This window comes from Podarcis cretensis (genome assembly GCF_951804945.1).
Source record: "Podarcis cretensis genome assembly, chromosome: 16".
Classification (NCBI taxonomy): domain Eukaryota; kingdom Metazoa; phylum Chordata; class Lepidosauria; order Squamata; family Lacertidae; genus Podarcis; species Podarcis cretensis.
The window spans coordinates 12596559-12618535 of record NC_137186.1 but is presented as its reverse complement, the minus strand read 5'-3'; the positions used below and the strand labels follow the sequence as shown (position 1 = coordinate 12618535).

The following is a 21977-nucleotide window of genomic DNA, read 5'->3' as shown; positions in this document are numbered from 1 at the left end:
TGTGAAGCACTGTACAAGCATTGCCAAAGTATGCAGGCGGGGGGGGGGGGGGGAGATCCCCTGGCGTCTGCTGCAATCAATTCGCAAACAAAAAAAAGCAGATTTAACTGTGAAGTTTGATTAAGATGCCAGAAAGGTGAAGGAAGGGACAAGAGGAAACACAGGGTTGCATGTCCGCAGTGGTTTCTTAATTCTTCGGAGACTCTCAGCTTTCATTTTTTAAAAATCACCTTGTGTGGGTGATGCTTGCTGAAATCTCCCCAAAACAGGAAGTTCCCATGGAGCTCAATGTGACTTACTTTGGAATAGACATACACATAGGCTTGCACTGTGAATAATATTCCCAGTAGCTCGTAGCAAGTCACCAGCGCCTGCCTAAGCTTTGTCCTCCTCTCCAAGAGTGGAAAACAAAAAACACCCAAGACATTACGCAAAAAAGAAGCAAGAATGCACATTTGACATACAGTGGTACCTCGGGTTAAGTACTTAATTCGTTCCAGAGGTCCGTACTTAACCCGAAACTGTTCTTAACCTGAAGCACCACTTTAGCTAATAGGGCCTCCTGCTGCTGCTGCTACGCCGCCAGAGCACTATTTCTGTTCTCATCCTGAAGCACTATTTCTGGGTTAGCAGAGTCTGTAACCTGAAGCGTATGTAACCTGAGGTACCACTGTACAGTATCTGCATGATTTGGGCAACTTGCAGAATTCACTTTGTACTGGTGCAGGATTTGGCATGTCTGGGCACAGAATTTAAGGTTTGTGTGGTTGTGTTTGTGTGTGTAGAACACACCACCTTAGGAGAGGCAGGAGAGACCAAAGGGGCAGGGGTAGCTGGAGACATTGTCCACAGTGGAGATGGAAGCTATGGAGACCCCACAAAGCAGCCTTCAGCAACTGGGACAACTTTCAGATGTTTCGGACTCGCAACTCCCATCTCAGCCCTGATGGGCATTGTAGTCCAAAACATCCAGACGGCACCCAGCTGCTGAAGACCGCAATAACAGGAGGTCAGTCAACAGAGCAGGGATGGGGAACTTGTCAGGCCCTCCTGATGTGGCTAGACTACATATCCCATCAGCCTTGCCCCTGACCAATAGTCATACTGGCTGATGGGAGCTGGAGTCCAAGAACCCCTGGAGGACCACTCTGCATTACACAGGGGTCAATCAAGGCGTCTTAAGGCAGGCCGAGGTACAAATGAGAGGAAGCAGCGGAAGTCAACATGTTTATTGAGCGGTCAGCATGCAAGTTGCTGGAACAGCCACCAACACATGCAAACTGGGGTGGACACAGCGCAGAAACACTCAAGAGCTCATGGGGAACAGGAACCAGCCCCTCCCCAGGATCAGGCTCCTGGCTTGGCAAGGGCTGCTGTCCTTCCTAGAAAGAAGGGGGGGGGTGACACCTGTGGGGCCTTCTGATGTTGTTGCACTTCGGTCCCCATCAGTCCTAGAGGGCCAACTGCATCAGGGAGCTGGAGACCAGCAATGTCCAGAAGGCCATAGGTTCCCCCATCCCTGATTCAAAGAAAAATGATATGATTGGGGGAAGAAGACATCAGCAGGAGAGACAGAGGAATCCTTATCTTTGCTTCCAGCTTTTCCCAACTTTTCTTCTGAAGAACTGCAGTAAGGGCTACTACAGGCTTAACCTCCTTGCACCCTTTTCCTTCCCACAGACAGGCATAAGCAGGTGCCGATATATGCGCATAAAATACAAATTCACAATGCAAATGTAAATCTTGTAATTTCCGTACACATAATCTGTAAATGCTTCCATATTCACATTTAAGGATCCATTACTTCTGACATGATTTCATTGTCACTTGGATTCTTGAGACTTTATATTTGGGGATCCTCTTTCCTCTGTTTTTGCTCCTGTGGGTGGGGATGTGGCTCAGGAACTTACAGTAGTGTTGTGATTGCTCCCTTATGCAACTGGTTTTATTAAGTAGAAGATAAATGGCTAAAATTGGGTTTCCCCCCCCAAAGGAATGAACTTTTGGATTTCACTTGGGTCCCCTTCCCAACACCAATCAACGTCATTCAAGCACTCTTGTTACAGGAGAGAGCAGTCAGACTATAAGACAATTGTTGCCAGGGAGGAGGGAACAAAGCATTTGGCGGGGGGGGGGGGGGCGGTCAGAGCAACCAGCAGGGGAAAGCAAAGGGGGCTTTTTCACCAGTAGGAAACTGCAGCATTCAACGAAGAAATGTTTTTAAAGAGGGAGGGCACCAAAATAGAAGACATTTCCCCAGCAGTAGGAAGGCGAGGGGGCGGGGGATAGCAGCAGTTGTGAATCAAGTCTCTTCTCACTGGAGACAGAGTGTTCCTTCCATGCTGGGGGTCAAGAACAGGGAGCTCATCCTTAATAAATAAAAAGAGTTCCGGGGCAGCACATGTCCATGGATGGGCAAGGGAGTGGGAGTCAAAGACTTCAGCATCTGCGACCAATCGAGTTTGGCCGAGTCCTTCTAGCTCCTCCCACGCCCCACGGAGGCACTGCCACTGTCTCAGTGGCCAAACGGGGCCCAGTCACACCTCGATGCTGGGGTCGGAGCCCAGGCCCTGCTTTTGCAACAACTCCTCTTGTTTCATCTTGGGCTTCTCGGTCCGGGTGTGCCAAACGAGCACCTGCAAGATCAAAAGAGGTGTTTCTGTTTCAATTTCTCTACTACTGGTGCCCGAGTTTGCTTGTGTTTTCCTCTTCCCACCCCACCCCTTTTCCTTTTCAAACATGTACTGTTTCGGGGGCAAACATACAAAGGTTTTCCACTCACAGCGGCTACCACCGTCAACCTTTATGTGAGGAAGGGCAGTAGGACCATCTGCCCTTGGGGGCGACTGTACCAACGGTGCTAAATTGCTTCTCAACATCTCAAAAAGGAACTTCTCAATGGGAATCTGACTGTCATCAGGCCTGCCTTGTCTGAGACAAACCACCTTAAAATAGCTGCTGCAAACTTCCTGCTGCTTGAGGAAGTGAAACCATGTATTAACGAGTGTCGTGCACACACACTCTCCCCTTGCCCTGGTCATCTGCTAAAACACCAATCAGGATTCACGGCGGCCTTCCCTGACCAGGTGTCCTCCAGATATTTTGGACACCAACTCCCATCAGTCGGAGACAGCACAGTTTTGTGTCGGCGGGAGCTGATGGAAGTTGCAGTCCAGGAGTGGGGAGTCTGTGGTCTTCTGTACGTTGATGGACTCCAACTTCCATCAACCCCAGCCAGCATGGCTAATGATAAATAGCTGGTGGGACCTGTAGTCTCCATGTCCCAAGCAATCAGGGATCACATTATTAAATGCACTTACAGAGGTTTAAATCAGAGATAGGGAACTCATGGCCCTCCAGCTGTTGTTTTACTCCAATTCCCATCAGCCCCAGCCAGCGTGGCCAGTTATCAGGGCTGGTGGGGTTGTAGTCCAGCAACATCTAGAGGGTCACAGGTTCCCCATCCCTGTGGTGGTCAGAAATATTGTCAGGTCCGAAAAAGTTGCTGTATGTAGGGGAATCTGTAGGGGACTCAATAGAATCATAGAATTGGAAGGGACCCTGAGGGTCATCTAATCAAACCCGCTACAATGCAGAAATCTCAACACTTGGTCCCCCATCCAATCTGAAACCATGCCAGACCCTGCTTAGCTTTACAAATATGCCAGCAGTTTTACTGATGTCTGCCAACCTGCTCACCTTGGTGCAGTTGTCAGCCTTGGGCTCCAGCTCCTCAATCGACACCAGCGACTGCAGCAGGCTGCTCTCCAGGTAGCCGCGCTCGGCCAGCAAGTCAAAGTGAGCTTCCCGATTGGCCAGGAGCAGATCGAGGGCCACGGCAAAGCCGGCCATGTCCATGGGGAAGGGCCGGTTGGGCTTCCAGGCCGTGTAGAAACCCACCACTTTGCTGTTCTCCACCAGGGGGCGCTCAAAGCGGAGGCCTCCCACCAGGCCAACGGGCCACACCGAGACGCGCTTGGTGGAGCGGATCTGGTTGGGGACAGGGTGGAGCAAAGAAGGGAAAAGAGGGGGAGAGAGTTTGATAAAACTGCTTTTAGAATGCTTCCATTTTCTGGAACGCTTTCTTTAAAAACTGTGGCTGTGTTTGCAGCCCTGGGTGGGATATAAATTGAACGACAACAACACCACCTTCTGGAGACCAACGCTGCCTGGTTGCAGCTCTTTGTTTAACAACCTGTTTATTCCCATCTCTTGTGGTAACCTGGAACCTCTCCCCAATAAAGCACCCCAACAATCCTGCACATGCTAGTTTGCCACGCTACCTTAGACGTGTCTACTTAGAATTCAGTGTGGGCTTCTCCCATGTAAGTCACATAAGTTAGGACTGTTGCCTTAGTATGTAAGGAGTAATTCCTTCTGTTGAACCCCCTTCCCCGTCCCCACTGTCAGCTATGAGGCTTGCTACATAAGCACCTATGTCTGTAGAAACTGACACAACTGCAGAATAGATAGATAGCGGAGTATCCATTTACTCCCATGGAATCCCACCCAAACCCCAAGCTTTGTTAAATGCCTGGGAATACGGGAGCTAACTCTTGGGGTCCAAGGTCCCGATTCAACTTGGCACCCCTGCCTGGGAAGAGGGCTTGATTGTAAAACCACTCTGAAAATTATAGCTTGGTAAAGGGGAATTATAGCTTGGTGGGACGTAGGTGGCGCTGTGGGTTAAAGCCTCAGCGCCTAGGACTTGCCGATCGAAAGGTCGGCGGTTCGAATCCCTGCGGCGGGGTGCGCTCCCGCTGCTCGGTCCCAGCGCCTGCCAACCTAGCAGTTCGAAAGCACCTCCGGGTGCAAGTAGATAAATAGGGACCGCTTACCAGCGGGAAGGTAAACGGCGTTTCCGTGTGCGGCTCTGGCTCTGGCTCTGGCCAGAGCAGCGATGTCACGCTGGCCACGTGACCTGGAAGTGTCTCCGGACAGCGCTGGCCCCTGGCCTCTTAAGTGAGATGGGCGCACAACCCCAGAGTCTGTCAAGACTGGCCTGTACGGGCAGGGGTACCTTTACCTTTACCTTTAAAGGGGAATAGGGACCTCCTAGCAATTCCAAAACAAAACCCCAATGAATGACACCTCCCAGGATTCTTCAGGGGAAACCATGACTATTTAAAGTGGAGCAATGCTGCTTTAAATGTACAGTACAGATGGGGGCTAAGTCAGAACCGATGGAAGATTTGTATTGTTAGTATCATCTGACAATGCTTCTTTTGCCTCCTCCCCATTATATTTGTTAAAATAAAAGGTTTTGTTTTTCAGAAGAAGAAGAATATGGAACATATTCTGGAATCTAGGAGAACTGCAATCCCCCCCCCAAATCTGTTGCACCCCTTCCTCCCGGCACTGACTTCGTCAAAGAGGCGCAAGCTGTAGGTGTTGTCATCGTCCGCAAAGTACACCACCGCCTTCTTGCCCAGCTCGTGGTTCTCCCGCAGCCACTGCAGCGCCAGGTTCCGCTGCTCCACCCCCCGGGGCTTCAGCCAGTTGGGGTCGCTCTCCTTGCGCTTGTGCTCCTTGGGCGTTTCGGTGTGCAGGTGCGTGAAGCGCAGGTGGCTCTGAGCCAGCAGCTCCGAGACCAGCTGCGTCTTGGCCGGCGCGTCCTCAACCACGATCCAGTGCAGGTTCTTCACGTGCAGGAGGGTCTGCGACAGGCGCACCAGCTCCGCCTTCTGGACCAGCCTGGGGAAGAGGAGGCCAGAGAGAAGGAAGCAAGCGAGAAATCGGGGAGACAGATTGAGAGGGGCTCTAGCCACAGCTTTGGTAGCAGAGCGTGCAGAAGGTCTCAGGTTCAAGCCCCAGCATCTCCAAGCAGGCCAAGGAATGTCCCTTGTCAGAAACCCCTGAAGAATCACTGCTAATGGTCCAACTTTGTATAAGGCAGCTTCTTGGGTTTCTATTTCACAGATTCTGTGTTTGTGGCCAATATCTGGTGGAAGACGTTATTCAGTATCTATTCATCTGTCCTTTATACAGTGATCAAAGAAAGATTTCTGGAAGAAACGGCTCAGTTTATTTGGAGCGACACGAACTGCTTTGGGACACATAAAGTGGCTCTTGGATTAGAAAGGGAGAATTAGATAATGTTGCTATAAATTGTTTTGGAGACTGGGAGGTTTAATCTGAAGTTGGGTGAGCTGGTGGCACTTCTGATTCTTCTTTCCTCTATACTATCAATGTTTGTTATTTGTTTCCTAGAGCCATAGAGTTGGAGGGGGCCACAAGGACCATTTGGTCCAACCCCCTGCAACACAGGAATCTTCTATTATCACTACATATGTATTTTGGTACATTATAATGTAATTGCCATGGGCTTTGGACAGCACAATAAGCTTATTGGATATGGTCCTATTTAAATCAGACTGCTATTGAGAACCACAAAGATGGGAACCTCTGTTTATTTTTAGGGGAAAGGCCGTAACTCAGTTTTAGAGCCCCTGCTCTGCCTGCTAAAGGTTACTGGTTTGATCTCTAGTATCTCCAGGCAGGGCCGGGAGAGACCCCTGCCTTGAAAGCCAGGAGATCTACTGCCATGTGGAGATGGATGAACGAGTAGTCTGACTTGGTATATGATAGCTGTCAGGAGCTCGTCCTACACTCGAGTAGGACCCTGGCAGAGATACATGTTCTCTCCCTCCTGGTCGTTCGTTCGGGAGCTTCAAAAGCTTTCTTCTGCCCAAACATCACAGCGACCGATGCCAACAGACATCGGCACACTTAGTCTGTGCAGTTCGCGTGACAGACCTCAGCAACTCAGCATTTTGGCTAATCTACTTTATTGACATATAAACACACACGGAGCACTGCAACATGGCTCCCTCTCTCTCTAGCATCACACAGCAAAGAGAAATAACAAAGGACAATAGTGTTCACAGAACACAGTAACACAAACATCCTGTCTCCGTCACTTCCCACTCTGTGGAGTCATGTGATACACAACAATCCCATGACTGCAATCATGGAGCAGGAATTCTAACAGTAGCTTCCCGTGTCTTAAGGGAAGAGCTCTACCTCAGTGTCAGAGCATCTGTTTTACATACAGATGGTCCCAAGTTCAACCTCAGCTTCTACAGGTAGGGCTAGACATAGACTCCTGTATGAAAGCCTGCAGTCGCTGTCAGTCGAAGTGTAGACAGTGCTGAGCTAGATGGGACCAGAGGGTCTGGCTCACTCTAAGGCAGTTTCCTATGCCCCTGCGTCTCCTCTGATCAGCAGCACCTCTCTCACAGTCCTTCCTTCCCAGGATCCTTCTTCACGCAAGTCATGCCCTCAGCTGCTGAACTATGACCCAGAACCGACACTGCCCCCTACCCCCAGGGATCTGGCACCTTACCTAGCGTAGGTGGGCGTGACGGCATAAATGACTGGCAAAGCTTGTTCTGCTGGCTCTGGGACTTTTTCCCGCCCCTGGAGCCTCTTCAGCTCATTCTGCAACTGGGACAGCTTTTTCTCCTTGGCATGGATAAGGTCACTGGCTGACTTCAGGTGCTGGGTGCAGTCGCAGGGCTGTCCTGAGGCCAGAGGGAAGAACATCAGCACACAACTGCTGCAATAATATCCATATATGTATACACTGTGTTGGCCTGAATATAAGCCTCACTTTCCCCCCCAAATTCCAACCGTTAAAAGTTAAAGTGTGGCTTAAATTTGCGACCTTACAAAAATGGGCTTTTTCGATATCGCTGCTGAAACAGAAATATAGTAAAATGGAACAATAAAATGTTTTATTGCTGATTTGTGAGCTTGAGACTGTTCATTTGCCATTTATGGGTGTGAGTGCCTGCAGAATTGTAGCAATTGAATAGCGATTTGCAATTGTACGGTAACTTTTGCGGGCTTGCAAGATCAAAGGCTTAAATTGGCTGGGAGTTACAATTCTACCAACCACAGCAATTTTCAGCCTGTAACCCAATTTTAAAGGAGCAGCTTATATTTGGGTATTGTCTCCCCCCCTTGAATTTTAAAGGTGTGGCTTATTTGTGGGTGTGGCTTATATTCGGGCCAATACAGTATATATAAGAATTCTGGGAACTGTAAATAGCCCCTCACAGAACTACAATTCCCAGAATCCTTAACAAGTTCCCAGGAGAAGAAGGGGAAGGAAGCCATATGGTGTGGATATAGCCCCGAACAATGTAAGGTAGGGTGGAGGCAAAGGGTTACGTTCTAAATCAGAAGTGGGGGACCTGTGGCTCTCCAGATGATAATGTTGGACTTTAACTCCCACGAGCTCGACAGCATAGCCAATGGTCAGGGATGATGGGAGTTGTAGTTCAGCAGCACCTGGAGATTACCTACCCTATCCTAGACACATGTCCCAACCAATCAGGGATCACATATCAAATGCACTTCCAGATGTGTAAAGTTGGGAGTCCAGCAGTATCTGGAGGGCCCAGAAGGGTATACCTCTTTGCAGTAGAGCCTTGTCAAATTTTCTATATTCTCCTGCAGGCCATCATAAGACTATGATTGAATACAGACTTTGCTGTTTTAACATCGAGTCAGGTATTGTTCACCCAGCATTGCTAAATATCTAGCTTTATAGAAGAGTTCTGAGAACTCAAAAGTTTGCTCATAATTTGATTGGTCCTAAATAAAGGTATTGCCTGCTAATAGATATTGAAAAGTCCATTAAATAAATACAGCAGGATACCTCCATCCCTCCTTTGCTACTCACCCAGTTGCAGCAGTGCATACATCAGGCCGATCACCGACACCAGGAAATAGATGACAAACACGTTTTTTAATTTCACCTTCATGGCAGGGCCTGCAGAGATGAGCACCAAACAAAGATCAACACACGGCTCTGTAGGGAAAAAATAAGATACCACCCACACCATACATTTAAAGCACTCTTACGCCACTTTAATAGGCAGGGCTTCCCCCAAAGAATCCTCAGTACTGTAATTTGCTAACGGCGCTGACATCACAGAGTTAGTTTCCAGCACCCTTAACACACTGCAGGATTCTTCATGACAGTTAAATTGGTGGTGTAAAAATGTACACAGAAGGACACCGCACTTGCCACCCTAGCTGCTGCAGTCTACACTAGTTGCAGCTTCCAGGGCAGCCCCACGTTGAGCACATTACAGCAATCAAGACTTGAGGCTACCGATGTGTACAACATGGTAGTAAGGCTATACCAGACCAGGAATGGTTATTACTGGCACTCCAGCCAAAGCAGACACAAAAAGACACTCACAGGTACTGAAGCCACATGCGCTCCAGTGACAAAAACAACTCCAGGGAATACACACAGATGATGAACATGTTTTGTTTGGGAGAGTGCTACCCTGTCCGGAGTAGGCAGACATTCCAATTCCTAGAGCTGTAAACACACAAGATCTCTGTCTTGTTAGGATTCAGTTTCAGCTTACTGGCCCTTATCCAGCCAATCACCGCTTCCAGGCACTGGTCCTGGACTTGTACAGCCTCACCTGACTCCAATGTAACAGAAAAATAGAGCTGGGCGTCACTAGCGTGTTGATGGCACTGTGTTCCAAATCCCCAAACGGCTGCTCCCAATAGCTTCATATAGATAGCAACCAGAATCAGGAACCAGATGCTAACATGTAGCACTCTGCAGCATAATTGCCAGGGGGCCAAGATGTAGGTTTAGAGGCAGTGTTCCTACTCAGAGTGAACCTACTGACATGAATGGGCATGGTAGGTTCACTAATTTCAGTACATCTACTCTGAGAACAACTGAGTTGGAGGAAACTCATAGTCACCCAATGCCATTCTCTGTAACTGGTTCTGTAAGTAGGATTAGAACCACTATAAAATTGTACTGCCAACTCACAGGACAAAGAGATTAAGCAAGAGTAACATGGTCACATTCCCCTGGCCCCTCAACCAAGGTTTATTCAGTGCTAAACCTAGATAGAAATCTACTGAGATAGTTTTCTCAAAGGTGGGCCACCACTACCCTCTTGAGCCCCTTGCTGAGGAGGGCGTATTTGCAACCAGGAGGTAATTGTCAGAAAGCAGCAGACCACCTTTTTAAAACAGTAGGCACTGTCACACAATAATGCACTTACCACACTCTGGACTCACCTGGTCAGCCCTCTCTGGCCAGCTCAAGGAAACCACAACAAACAAGGATCGAAAGGGCATGTGTTTAGCCAAATGATTCAATGTACTTTGTCCACATCCTCAGGCCTCAAAAGCTGAATCTGATCCCATAAAGCCAGACTAGACAGTGCACTGGGCACTTCAACTGGACTTGTCATAACCATGCCATCTAAATAATGCAAAAACGAGAGATTTTTTTAAAAAAAAGTTAACAAGATTAAAAAAAACACCATAAAAACCTCTAAGCAGTTTACATAAAATATAAAGGGTTGCATGCAGTGTTAGTCCTGCTCAGAGTAGGCCCACTGAAATTAATTAAACTAAAAACTATTGTTTTTAGTAGGTCTGCTGTGAGTAAAACATTGTTGGATACAACACAAAATACACATTAAGTTATCCACAGCATCTGATGATAAAAACAATTAAGCCTAATTTATTTTCAAAAGAAAAGTAGCAGTTAAAAAATACATACTTTATAAAATAAAACTATGTCTTGATATGCATCCCAGATTAACATGTCTGCAAAGGCTTGCTTAAACAAAAACGATTTTAGCAAGTGCCAAAAGCAGTACAGTGAAGGTGCCTGCTTAATATCATAGGGCAGGGAGTTCCAAAGTGTAGTTTTTATCCTCAAAGTGCCTAGCAAATCTATCTCAGCAGCCTGATTCCCTGCCTGTTTCACTGCCTACAGCTCCTGGGAATGCCAAGGAGCAGTGCGGGCTCTACAGCATCAGGAGCGATCATGTTTGGACCCTCACATCTCATCATTCTTCAGAGACCAGGGTTGCCAGCTCTGTCTAACTGTCCAAAAATCCCTAAGAGCATTCAAGAATCCATCAAATCCCATGACAGTCTCTAGGCATAGAGCATCTTAATGGGTTTCCCATCTCTGTAGGGAGGAAATGTTGCCCAAACCTTTACCAGGAAACCGACGACAAGCCTGCAAGCTACGTAAATGCCTCTGGAGTTGCGGAGATGGCATCTGAGCACATACAGAGTGCCTTTACGTCTCTATCACGCACACTCCTAGGACGAGAGAGCAAGGGCTTGCTGGCTTGTGGGACGCAAGCACTCCTAAGCCCCTGCAACCTCTTATTTTAGGAACTCCGAAGCCCGGGTGAGATCTCTCTCCTTCTTTCCATGCTAAAACCCCTCCCCTTCCCCTTGCAGTTACTGGGCAACCTTCAGCACTGCAGCATCATGGAGGCTCTGGGCACCCCTTGAAGCAGAGCCTCTCCATCTCCTCCTAGGAGCGCAGCAGCAACCCCACGCCGACGCCCCCACTCCCCGTTCAATACCCCACCCCCCGTCTCCCCTCTCCCGGCATGGGAAGGGAGACGGTGTGACACCGTTGCTATGGCGACGGAGCAAAGGCCGGTGCTCACCACGCTTCTGCTACTGCCCCCCGAGGCGAAGGAGGGAGAAGGGTCAGGGGGACTAGGATCCTCAGCTGCTCAAGGCCCCCTTCCTCGTATCCGGGGTCCCCACGGAGTTCCCCGCGCCGGCCAACACAGCACTTCCGGTCCAGCCGCCTTTACCGTCCTTCAGAGGTCCCTCCTCGTGAAGGGTCCCCCGGTGCAGCTATTCCCCGTCTGGCCCGTTCCCCCCGCCTCCTGATTGCTTCATGCTTTTTCTTCTGAAATGTTGAAATACGTTGAAATGTTTTCCCTAGGTTCGACTGCACTCCGTTTTGTTCTCTTCTGCTGCGCTTTTAGCTGTTTCGTTTCCAGATAGGGTGACCGCGTGTCTTACTTTGCAGAGGACAGTCCTCTGTTTGAAGGGCTGTCAAGAGGACAATGGACCCCTCACAGAGCTTCAACTCCCAGCACCTTTAAATATATAGTGTGGCTGTGATCCAAATCCAGATGAAAGAGAATACACCCAATGAAGGGAGAGGGCTTGAACCTGTGCATCCAGTTAGCAGCGCTACTTGGGACAGTGGGTGGAGCAGGTACAGAAGTCACCTGGTCACAGTGTAATAAAAAATTTAAGGTTTTATATATATAATAAATGTTCATAAATGTACCAACCAAGAACGTACATAGATATATGGACCACAGGTCTGGAGCAGCACAAGAAGACTGAAACCATTTTGACCATAGCTGTCAACATTTCCCTTTTTTAAAGGGAATTCCCTTGTTCCAAATAGGATTCCTCACAAGAAAAGGGAAAAGTTGACAGCTATGATTTTGACACCCAAACTGACCAAATGTTTTCTCTGCAAGGAGGGAGGGGGTGAGGGAACCTTCCCATTGTCTCAGGAATTGGGCAATCACCATCTCAAAGCAAAGGCCAAACTACCAGGAAAGGCAATCAGATAAGGCATTATCAGATAACCTGGCAGACAGGAAAAACAACATTCAAATTTCTGTTGTAGACCGCCTTTGCTGTGATGTAGGTACAATGTTTGTGGGGGGTGGTCTTGAGCTCCAGGGCAGGGAATTTAAAATGTCTATATAACGGCAGGCACACCTTGGTTCTGGGTCCTCCTCTCTCCTGTGGGTGAGGGGAGCACCCTGTTGCAACAGCTTTAATAAAGATCAGTCTTACTAGCTGCTTTGCTTCTCAATATTCTCTGGTTGGTCTCTGTTATTTTCTCCTACCAATGGAGAACCTACAAAGGACTCTATAAAGGGCTCTTGTATACCCCATAAGGGAATAAGGGCAGATGTTGTTTACAACAGTCTTGCTCCCCATGCATTTCTATTTAAATTAGAGCAAAATGTTTATCTAAATTGGCCATTTTTATACAAACCGGTGTCCTTGTTTGGGGGGTGGAGCGGAGAGGTGCCATGCTTAAATCTGTTGCAGTAAAAACAGCACACAAGGTCTTGCACCTTAAAGATTTAGCAAATTTATTATGGTGTTACATTTGTGGACCAGGTAACACTTTCTCAGATCAAACACTCACTTTCTTATTCCTTTTTTCTTTCCCATTCATACATTTATACCCCACCATTTTCTCCAAGCTCAAAGTAGCATACAGGATTCTCCCCATACTTATTTAATCCCAACTGCCCTATGAAGTAAGTTATGGTTGAGAAGCTGTGACTGGCCCAAGGCCACCAAGCAAGAGGTCCCTGACCAACTGGTGATTTGAACCCTGGTCTCTCCAGTCATAGTCTGACAATCTAACCACTACACTACATAAGCTTTTGGCAGGTGTTTTATTGTCACGTAGTTATGGGGAGACCCAATACGATGTAAAGGTGGATGCCCACTGGGTGAAGACTTTGCCCATGCAAATCCAACAGAGAAAACATGAAAGGTTCTATGGGACAGGAATTGTAGCCATTGTTGTTGTTTAGTCGTTTAGTTGTGTCCGACTCTTCGTGACCCCATGGACCAGAGCACGCCAGGCACTCCTGTCTTTCACAGCCTTCCACAGTTTGGTCAAACTCATGCTGGTAGCTTCCAGAACACTGTCCAACCATCTCGTCTTCTGTTGTCCTCTTTTCCTTGTGCCCTCAACCTTTCCCAACATCAGGGTCTTTTCCAGGGAGTCTTCTCTTCTCATGAGGTGGCCAAAGTATTGGAGCCTCAGCTTCAGGATGTGTCCTTCCAGTGAGCACTCAGGGGTGATTTCCTTAAGAATGGAGAGGTTTGATCTTCTTGCAGTCCATGGGACTCTCAAGACTCTCCTCCAGCACCATAATTCAAAAGCATCAATTCTTTGGTGATCAGCCTTCTTTATGGTCCAGCTCTCACTTCCATACATCACTACTGGGGAAAACCAAAGCTTTAACTTATCCCACATGGTCTAAGGCAGGGAACATGTCATCCTCTACATGCTGGAGTCCACTCCCATCAGCCCCACCTAGCATGGTGAACAGAAGAGATGTAGCTCAGTGACAGAGAATCTGCCTTGAATGCAGAAGGTTCCAGGTTCAATCTCTGGCATCTCCAGGCATGGCTACTAGGAGAGACCCTGCTGAAAGCCAGGATATGCAATACTGAGCTAGATGGTCCAAAATGGTCTGGATGAGAGGGCAGCTTCCTAGGCGCCAGGAATTATGGGAGTTGGGAGTCCAATAGTATCTGAAAGTGCGCCATGTTTCCTTCCTTGCTATAAGAAACTGGTCCAAATGGCCACAGTTTCCTGGCCACCACCCTCGAAAAGGGGAGGAAATCCAAACACAGCTCAATACAGTGGTACCTCGGGTTACATGCGCTTCAGGTTACAGACTCCACTAACCCAGAAATAGTACCTTGGGTGAAGAACTTTGCTTCAGGATGAGAACAGAAATCGTGCAGCGGAGGCGCAGCGGCAGCGGGAGGCCCCATTAGCTAAAGTGGTGCTTCAGGTTAAGAACAGTTTCAGGTTAAGAACAGACCTCCAGAACGAATTAAGTTCTTAACCCGAGGTACCACTGTATTCCTTTTTTAAAAGTTTTATATGTGCTACTATTATGAGGCTTTCCTCTTTTTTTTTTTTTTGCTCTCATGGTCTCCTGACTCGAATACACTATGCATCCATGCAGCAAAACAGACGCCTCTGACATTGTCATGAATAATCTATGGCAGCTATCAAAAGAAGAAAAAAACCAAAATGTTTATTTTTAATGGTTTTTTTATTGTCCATCTTTTATCAAAACACCCAGTCAGTGAAAGCTTTATACCTGCAGATGAAATCACAATCAAGAAAGCATGGGAGGAGAGGAAGTGTGTGTGTGTGTGTGTGTGTGTGTGTGTGTGTGTTAAAGAAGGGATTTTGACCATTTTTTAAAAAAGAAAAAAGACTCGCTCTGGGCCTTTTGCCTGCAAATGCACGAGGGAGAACCAGCCAAGACCAGGAATGTTAATCCACGTACACACACAAGACGGCCAAGGCCAAACGCAAGCCAGGCAGCCTAGCCTGAGAGGGGGCAGGAGCAGTGATAGCTGGAAGCAGGAGCGGGAGAGATGGAAGGCATAGCTAGAAGAGTAAAAAAAAAAATTTCCTGTCCGTCCTACTCCACCCCGAGGAGGATGGGCCCCTCTCCTCACTTTCTGGCAGGAAAGGGGCCTGATTTCTTAGCAGCTTCTTTCCCCGCCCACCTGCCACTCTTGTTTTTTCCTTTCCAGATCTCTGTGCAGGACAACCCCCCCCCCCCCCCCGCTCCACATTCGCTTTGGCTTGCTCTCATAACCCAGGGCCTGGTTTTCTAACCAAACTGCACAGACTCCCCTTTCCCTTCACATGATCTGTCTCATCTACCTTCCCCCAAGAAATTATATAAATAGAAGTGCCAGTGATTCACTGACACCAAGATAACCCCCATCCCCACTCCGGAAAGAAACAGAAATCCCTTCTAACTCACAGTACTAAGGATTTTTTTTTGGGGGGGGGGAGAGAAATAAGAAAGTATTGGGACTGGTGGGTAGAAGAGAGCGTGGGGAGAGAATGGCAACGATCTAGTTCAGGTGTGGGGAACCTGATGCTGCTGAACTACAATTTCCATCAGCCATAGCATGACCAATGACCAGGGATGATGGGAGCTGTGGTTCAGCAATGTCTCAAGGGCCAAAGGTTCCCCACAAGTGAGCTAGCTGTACATGTTGCCCTGCTGTTTGTGGCGAGTGGCGGAATGGGGCAGGGAGCAACGAAAGAGGGAGTTCTCCATACATTCACCTGTTGGCAAGGAAAAGGTTAGAAGGCAACCCCTGCCAAGGTCACTCGTTTTGTGGTCAGTAACTGGAGCCAGGAATTGGTTGGGCAGGAGAGGGATGAAGAGGGAAGTGGAGATGGATGGGAAACGGAGGAGACCAAATCAATTCTCCCTCCCCTCTGGAAAGGCCCAGCCCCTCAAAATAGTTGGTCCCAATATTGCAACTCCAGGGAGTGGGGTGGTGTGGGAAGGGAAGAGATCTTTCTTAGCCACCACCCCCGACAGAGGGGAAACGAGAGTCTCAACCAACTCCAACCCAAGAGATTCTTCATTCTACAGCAAATATTGCTAAAGTTAATCTATGGAACCACACGCAGGGGGAAAGAAAGAGTCCAAGCCAGGATCGGAGGGGAAGGGGTGGAAGCGATCGCCGCCACCGCCCCCTCCCAAGACATGCCTGAGTGGTACAGGATGTTGGACTTGAGCCCCTGCAGGGTGGGGAGCGCCTAGCCTTCCCTTCCCACATGACCATGAAAGGGGAGGCACCACAGAACTCCCCAACACTGCTTGAGTGTTTCCTTAGCCCTCTTGTCCAGCTGAATCCCTCTGCCCGCCCGCCCTCCCGCCCAGCTCGTGGCATTATCGCAGGGAAATGCTCCAGTCTGCCCCAATGTTGACTGCAGGTTTCCGGATGGTTAAGACGGATGTTTCAGCCTCGTGTGTGAAATCCAGGCGAGATTCTGCAACATCTTTTATCATTGGGGGGGGGGGGAGAGAGAGAGAAAGAGAGATGAGGTGAGCACAGCTGAGAAAAAGTACCGTCCTTTCCCAATAGAGAACAGTTTGAAGTCGGGTTTAGCTCAAGGATGGGGAATCTGTGACCCTCCAGGTGTTGCTGAACTACAGCTCCCATCAGCCTCAGCCAGCAGGGCCAATGATCATGGATTCTGGGAGTTGTAGTCCAGCGACATCTGGAGGGCCAAAGATCCCCCATTGCTGTATAGCTTAGCTGAAAGTGCTCCGTAGATTAGATTAAAATTAATACACCGCTTTTCCCATTCCCAAAATTCTCACAGTGCACACAGACAAAACACAACAGTTCAGTTCATAGGAAACACTTGCTCAAGTTTTATGCATAGCAGGGGGAAGCATTAATTTTTTTGCTGTTGGGGGGTATTCACTGCCTGCCACAACAACTTCTCCCAGCAGATGTTGGCCCCCTCCTTTTCCTCCTAAGAAAGCCCCACTATGACCCAGCTCAGGTGGCCATATTTCAGCTTACTGAAATGAGGCACAATCTGTCTATCCTGCCCAGGTGCCTAAGGCAGAGGGGAGTTTTGCCTCATCACCTGGATTCCTACTTCCTTCTATAACTGGAGGCACCCAGGACCAAGCCTGGGCCTTCTCCATGTGAAACGTGTTCTTCCACTCAGCTACCGCCCTCCAAAAAAACCATGGAGATGCCAGTGGGTGGAGCCCAGAACCTTTCCAATCACTCACCGTTCTGTTTGAGGAATACTGCCGCTGGCTTCCCGGCTCCCAGGATCACCACCCGTTCAATCCAGGCTGGAGTTTCAAAGCTGCCCTTCGGGTCTGCGGAGCTGGAAGACAAGAGAAAACAAAAGGCAGGGAAAGCGGAGTTAGAAGGCAGGGAAGTGATACTGTAGTCTCAAAGTCTACTTAAAAGGCAACAAAGATGGCACCTAAATCCCACCCCCAAAACATAACATTTTCACCCGACTTACAATAAAGCAAGGCAGGTTACAATAAAGCAATAGAAGATTTACACACCCGAATAACAAAATGACGACATTGAAATGCTAAAACCGCAGCCGTAAATAAAACACATCAAAAACAGCACCAGCAAATACCCGTCCCAGAAGCATCAATTAAATAAATAATTCTGAAACTACATTAAAATAGGCAATTCTGGTCTTTGTATTACAAAGGTGGTCAGACCCTTGACGTCTGGGCTATACTGTTCCAAACTTTAGGTGGAGGTGTTGGTGGTTGAATGACCACCAGTTACAGAAAAAAATCCTTGCCTGTAGAAACGTAGCATGTCAGGGCTGGGCAGGACTGCTCTTCCTTGGCACGTTAACTTTCCGTGAGTGGGGAGAGGAGCCTTTCATCCTGCCAACTGCCCCACCTGCAATCTGAATTGCAATCACAGGCAGACCACCTCAGTCAGAAGTAGCAGCACCAACCAGGCAGGAATCATAGAATCATAGAGTTGGAGGAGACCACAAGGGCCATCGAGTCCAACCCCCTGCCAAGCAGGAAACACCATCAGAGCACTCCTGACATATGGTTGTCAAGCCTCTGCTTAAAGACCTCCAAAGAAGGAGACTCCACCACACTCCTTGGCAGCAAATTCCACTGTCAAACAGCTCTTACTGTCAGGAAGTTCTTCCGAATGTTTAGGTGGAATCTTCTTTCTTGTAGTTTGGAGCCATTGCTCCGTGTCCGCTTCTCTGGAGCAGCAGAAAACAACCTTTCTCCCTCCTCTATGTGACATCCTTTTATATATTTGAACATGGCTATCATATCACCCCTTAACCTCCTCTTCTCCAGGCTAAACATGCCCAGCTCCCTTAGCCGTTCCTCATAAGGCATCGTTTCCAGGCCTTTGACCATTTTGGTTGCCCTCCTCTGGACACGTTCCAGTTTGTCAGTGTCCTTCTTGAACTGTGGTGCCCAGAACTGGACACAGTACTCCAGGTGAGGTCTGACCAGAGCAGAATACAGTGGCACTATTACTTCCCTTGATCTAGATGCTATACTCCTATTGATGAATGGTCTGGGGTGGGGATTTTGTGGGAAAGAGGAGGGAGGCCCAGTACCTTGCCGTCAACGTGTTGCCGGAGAAACTGAAGCGTCGATGGAGGTACTGCCCCTTTGTCTCGAAGTTGAATGTGTGCCCGTCGTCAACGAAAAGCTCTCCTTGCGCTGTGCCCTGTAAAGAGGTGGGGGGGGGGTGTTGACACAGAAAGCAAGGAGGTCCTGCTAGTTAAATCCTGTACCCGGTGGGTTCTGGGAGAGAGTGGAGCTACCATGGTCAAGATACGCTCTGTGCAGCCTCTTCCTCTTCACTGCTGCTGCCACTCTCCCAGGTTTTTCATTCTCTCCCCATCAGGGCAGTGATGTGGAATGGATTTAAGTGATAGGTAAACCTCTGCAGTCTGAGGAGCCCTGTTCCCTTCTGGGCGCCACATACCAGTGGTGGGTGGAGCCAGAGGCAAAGATGGTAAAGTATAGCACTGTAGACTAGTTCCCTACACACACTGCTCTCTTCCTCCTTCCAGGAAAATGAGAGTTCAAGGACGCATCCCAGCTAGGCACAAGGGATGCTAGCTAGGGATGATGGGAGTTGTAGTTCAAAAACAACTGCAGAGCCAAGTTTGGGAAAGCCTGCTGTAGAGCATCTCTCCCACAACCCTGCCCCACTTTGCTCCTTCCCACCTCACCTGGGGGCCCAGGGCCACGTAGAGTGTGTAAGGGTCATTGTACATGCAGTCCGAAGATCGCCGGACCCGCTCCTTCCGAGCCACGATGCTGCCGCCACGCTGGTACACAGGAATCTGCAGAGAAGCGTTGAGGATCATAGGAAGCTGCCTATACTGAATCAGACGGCTGGTCCCTCTAGTTCAGTCTGCACTGGCTGGCAGCAGCTCTCCAGGGTTTCAGGCAGGGATCTCTCCATCTCTTTCTCCCAGCCCCACCTGGAGATGCCAGGGAATGATCCTAGGACCAGATGCTCTACCACTGCGAGCAACACTCAAGTTGCGCTGCTTCCTACATCCTTTGGACATCTACCGTATCCCTCCCAGCTCCTCGTTTATTTTCTACAAAGCTGCTGTTAAATATGCATTGTGTTTCAGAGTTGAACTTGAGAGCAGTAGTTAATATTGTGGGTTGTGGCAAATGTTAGTTCTGAATAAGACCCAATGAGATCAATGGACAGGACTAACATCGAGCCATTAATTTCTATTCTTGGCAGAAATGAATTGGATGCAGCCTTCTGTAATAGGATGAGCATTTTAAAGACTATATTGTTTTAAATGTTGTGGTCTTAAATATATATATATATATTTTGCTTAGACAAGCCTATCCAGATGTTGACATGTGTTTTAATCTGGGGTTTTAGCTCACTGTTGATTTTAATTACTCAATGAATGTTCAAAATAGTTGTTTCTACCTGTTTTTTAACTGATAATTGTATTGTTTTATTCTTCTTGCAAGCCACTTTGGGGTGAAATGGAACAAATAAAATAAACAACAACTATAACTTGCATTATGAGACTTGTATTTTTCAGGGGGTTAAGTTGTAGAGTTTGCTACTGTGTTGACACTATTCTACATTGTTCATGATATGGGAAGGGGGAAAAAGTCGGAAAAGCTCGCAAGACATTTCGTCTTGCGAAGCAAGCCCATAGGGAAATTCGTTTTGCGAAGCGCCTCCAAAACGGAAAACCCTTTCGTCTAGCGGGTTTTCCGTCTTGCGAGGCATTCGTCTTGCGGGGCACCACTGTATACAATCCTAAGTGGTGGTTCCAAGGGGGGGGGGTGAAAGACAAAAGCCTCCGGGGGCCAGGTAAGCAAGGCTTCCATGCCTTGTCTTGGTTCTTTCTCCCTCCAGGAACTGCCCCCCCCCATCAACCCTCTCCCCCCTTTTGACTTACGCTGCTCATGGTGACTGCTAAATAATGTGTTTGGGGCGCATGAAGTTTCTGGTGAGTGTGGACATCATACCAAACCTGCATAGTGGAAAAAGGCATGTTAGAGACATAGCTGTCAACTTACAGCAGCCTCGAAAATAAGGCATCAGCAGCCAAAATAAGGGATTTTCCAGGCACAGGTATGTTCAACTTCTGAGCCCCACCAAGCCAAAGGCAGAAAGCCCAGCCAGCAGCCAAACGAAGCCTCAAGCGGTGGTTCCCACAGCGCAGTAACACAGCAAAGGGGATGCAGCAAGGAAAACCACCGTCTCCTCTCCGCTGGGAAGTGCTGAGCAAAGGCGAGTCCCCATGCAATGCTGCCAATTTGATTGGCACAAGGCATGCAAGCTCCACCCCCCAGTCATTCTTAGACTCCTTATTGGGTGAGCAACGCAGCCAAGCAACACAGTTGGAGCCTCCCTCCTCCCTGACTGGCAGGGAGGGAGGGAGAGAAGCTGCTTCCTTTGAAACCCGGGAAATTTAAGGGACATCATCAATAAGGGACAGCAGCGGGACACGGCGCTGGGATAAGGGACTTTCCCGCCAAATAAGGGACGGTTGACAGCTATGGTTAGAGAGGACTATGGACATCCACAGGACTTGTTACTCAAAACTCCAAACAGAATCCAGGGAGTGCTGGGGAGCGTCAGGTTTAATTTAAAACAGGGCTGGCCGATCTTGTGCTTTCTTCAGTTGGGGGCTGCCGCCCCTCATAGGCAATATGTGGGGCCCCATGCCAGCAGCAGATGGGTCTAGAGCCTAAAGTGGGCAAGACCACTCCTTCTGCCTATGTCTGTCTCTCTGCCATTCCCTTTCCTTTCTCTCTCCCTTTGCCACCCCTTCTCTGTGTCCTCTTTCTCTCTCTGGGTCATCGCAGCCTTCATTTCCTTAGCGCTGGACACAGGTAATGCCAAGGAACTGCCAGAGTTGCTCACTCTCTATGCTATACACTCTGACAAAGGAGCGCCGACTCTCCTTCTCCCACCCCATCACGCCTCATTTCCACTCTGCCAGCCTCACTTACCTCTCCTTTGCCAGGCAAGTAGACCTGCACACCTCGGGCCCCCTGTGCCGTGACTGGGTGAACCAGCAAGGCATCGCCTGCAAAGGGAAGAAAACAGAATAAAAGCATGAGATCCAGAAACTTGCATTAACTGCTCCTCTTGTAATCTGCCTCTGAATTAGGAACATTAGAGGAGCCCTGTTGGACCAGATCAAAGGACCATCTAGTCCACTATTCTGTTCCCACAGTGGTCCGCCACATGCCAAATAGAAGCCCACAAGCCGGACCTGAGTGCAACAGCAACGGGCATTCTGCTTCTGATACTACAGAAAAAATAGAGCCACTGACAACCTTATCCTCCAATATTTTGTCTAACCGCCTTTTTTGAGCTGCTGGCCTTTACTACATTATTTTTTTATATATATTAACAAAATTGTGACAATTGCGAAAACTTGGAAAAAGTCAATGCTTATAATCTCAAGAATAGGTAAGATGGCTGCTGGCAGCAGCTAGGATACAGAAGACTTTGCAGGGCCTGCAAATATCCCCATGGTACAAAAATGTATAGAACCTGGTGATCAC

The 21977-nt window shown here is 48.5% G+C and overlaps 2 protein-coding genes across 5 annotated transcripts in view; both read right to left on the bottom strand.

Moving 5' to 3' along the window:
- Window positions 1-1214: 1214 nt before the first annotated feature.
- On the bottom strand, window positions 1215-11935 carry B3GAT3 (beta-1,3-glucuronyltransferase 3). Of its 3 annotated transcripts, none has more exons than XM_079957845.1 (7): window positions 11472-11935; window positions 10053-10255; window positions 8690-8779; window positions 7346-7523; window positions 5364-5694; window positions 3700-3990; window positions 1215-2636 (listed from the first exon to the last, which is right to left on the bottom strand). In XM_079957845.1, the coding sequence occupies exons 2-7, from the start codon at window positions 10126-10128 to the stop codon at window positions 2538-2540; spliced, it is 1065 nt and encodes a 354-aa protein (XP_079813971.1). In that variant the 5' UTR covers window positions 10129-10255; window positions 11472-11935; the 3' UTR covers window positions 1215-2537. The 3 variants fall into 3 exon arrangements, with proteins under 3 accessions (XP_079813971.1, XP_079813973.1, XP_079813972.1); XM_079957847.1 differs by having other exon boundaries at window positions 10069-10255; window positions 11472-11889; XM_079957846.1 differs by lacking the exon at window positions 11472-11935 and adding an exon at window positions 11269-11369.
- A 2703-nt stretch (window positions 11936-14638) lies between these two features.
- The window catches only part of GANAB (glucosidase II alpha subunit), a 33838-nt gene continuing 26499 nt past the window's right edge, over window positions 14639-21977 (bottom strand). For both annotated transcript variants that reach the window (XM_079957962.1, XM_079957963.1), the window contains 6 exons: window positions 21417-21493; window positions 20357-20431; window positions 19142-19255; window positions 18518-18630; window positions 17175-17275; window positions 14639-16423 (listed from right to left, as the gene is read on the bottom strand). In XM_079957962.1, coding sequence (XP_079814088.1) covers window positions 16314-16423; window positions 17175-17275; window positions 18518-18630; window positions 19142-19255; window positions 20357-20431; window positions 21417-21493 — 590 coding nt within the window. In that variant the 3' untranslated portion in view covers window positions 14639-16313. The remainder of the gene's footprint in view (window positions 16424-17174; window positions 17276-18517; window positions 18631-19141; window positions 19256-20356; window positions 20432-21416; window positions 21494-21977) is intronic.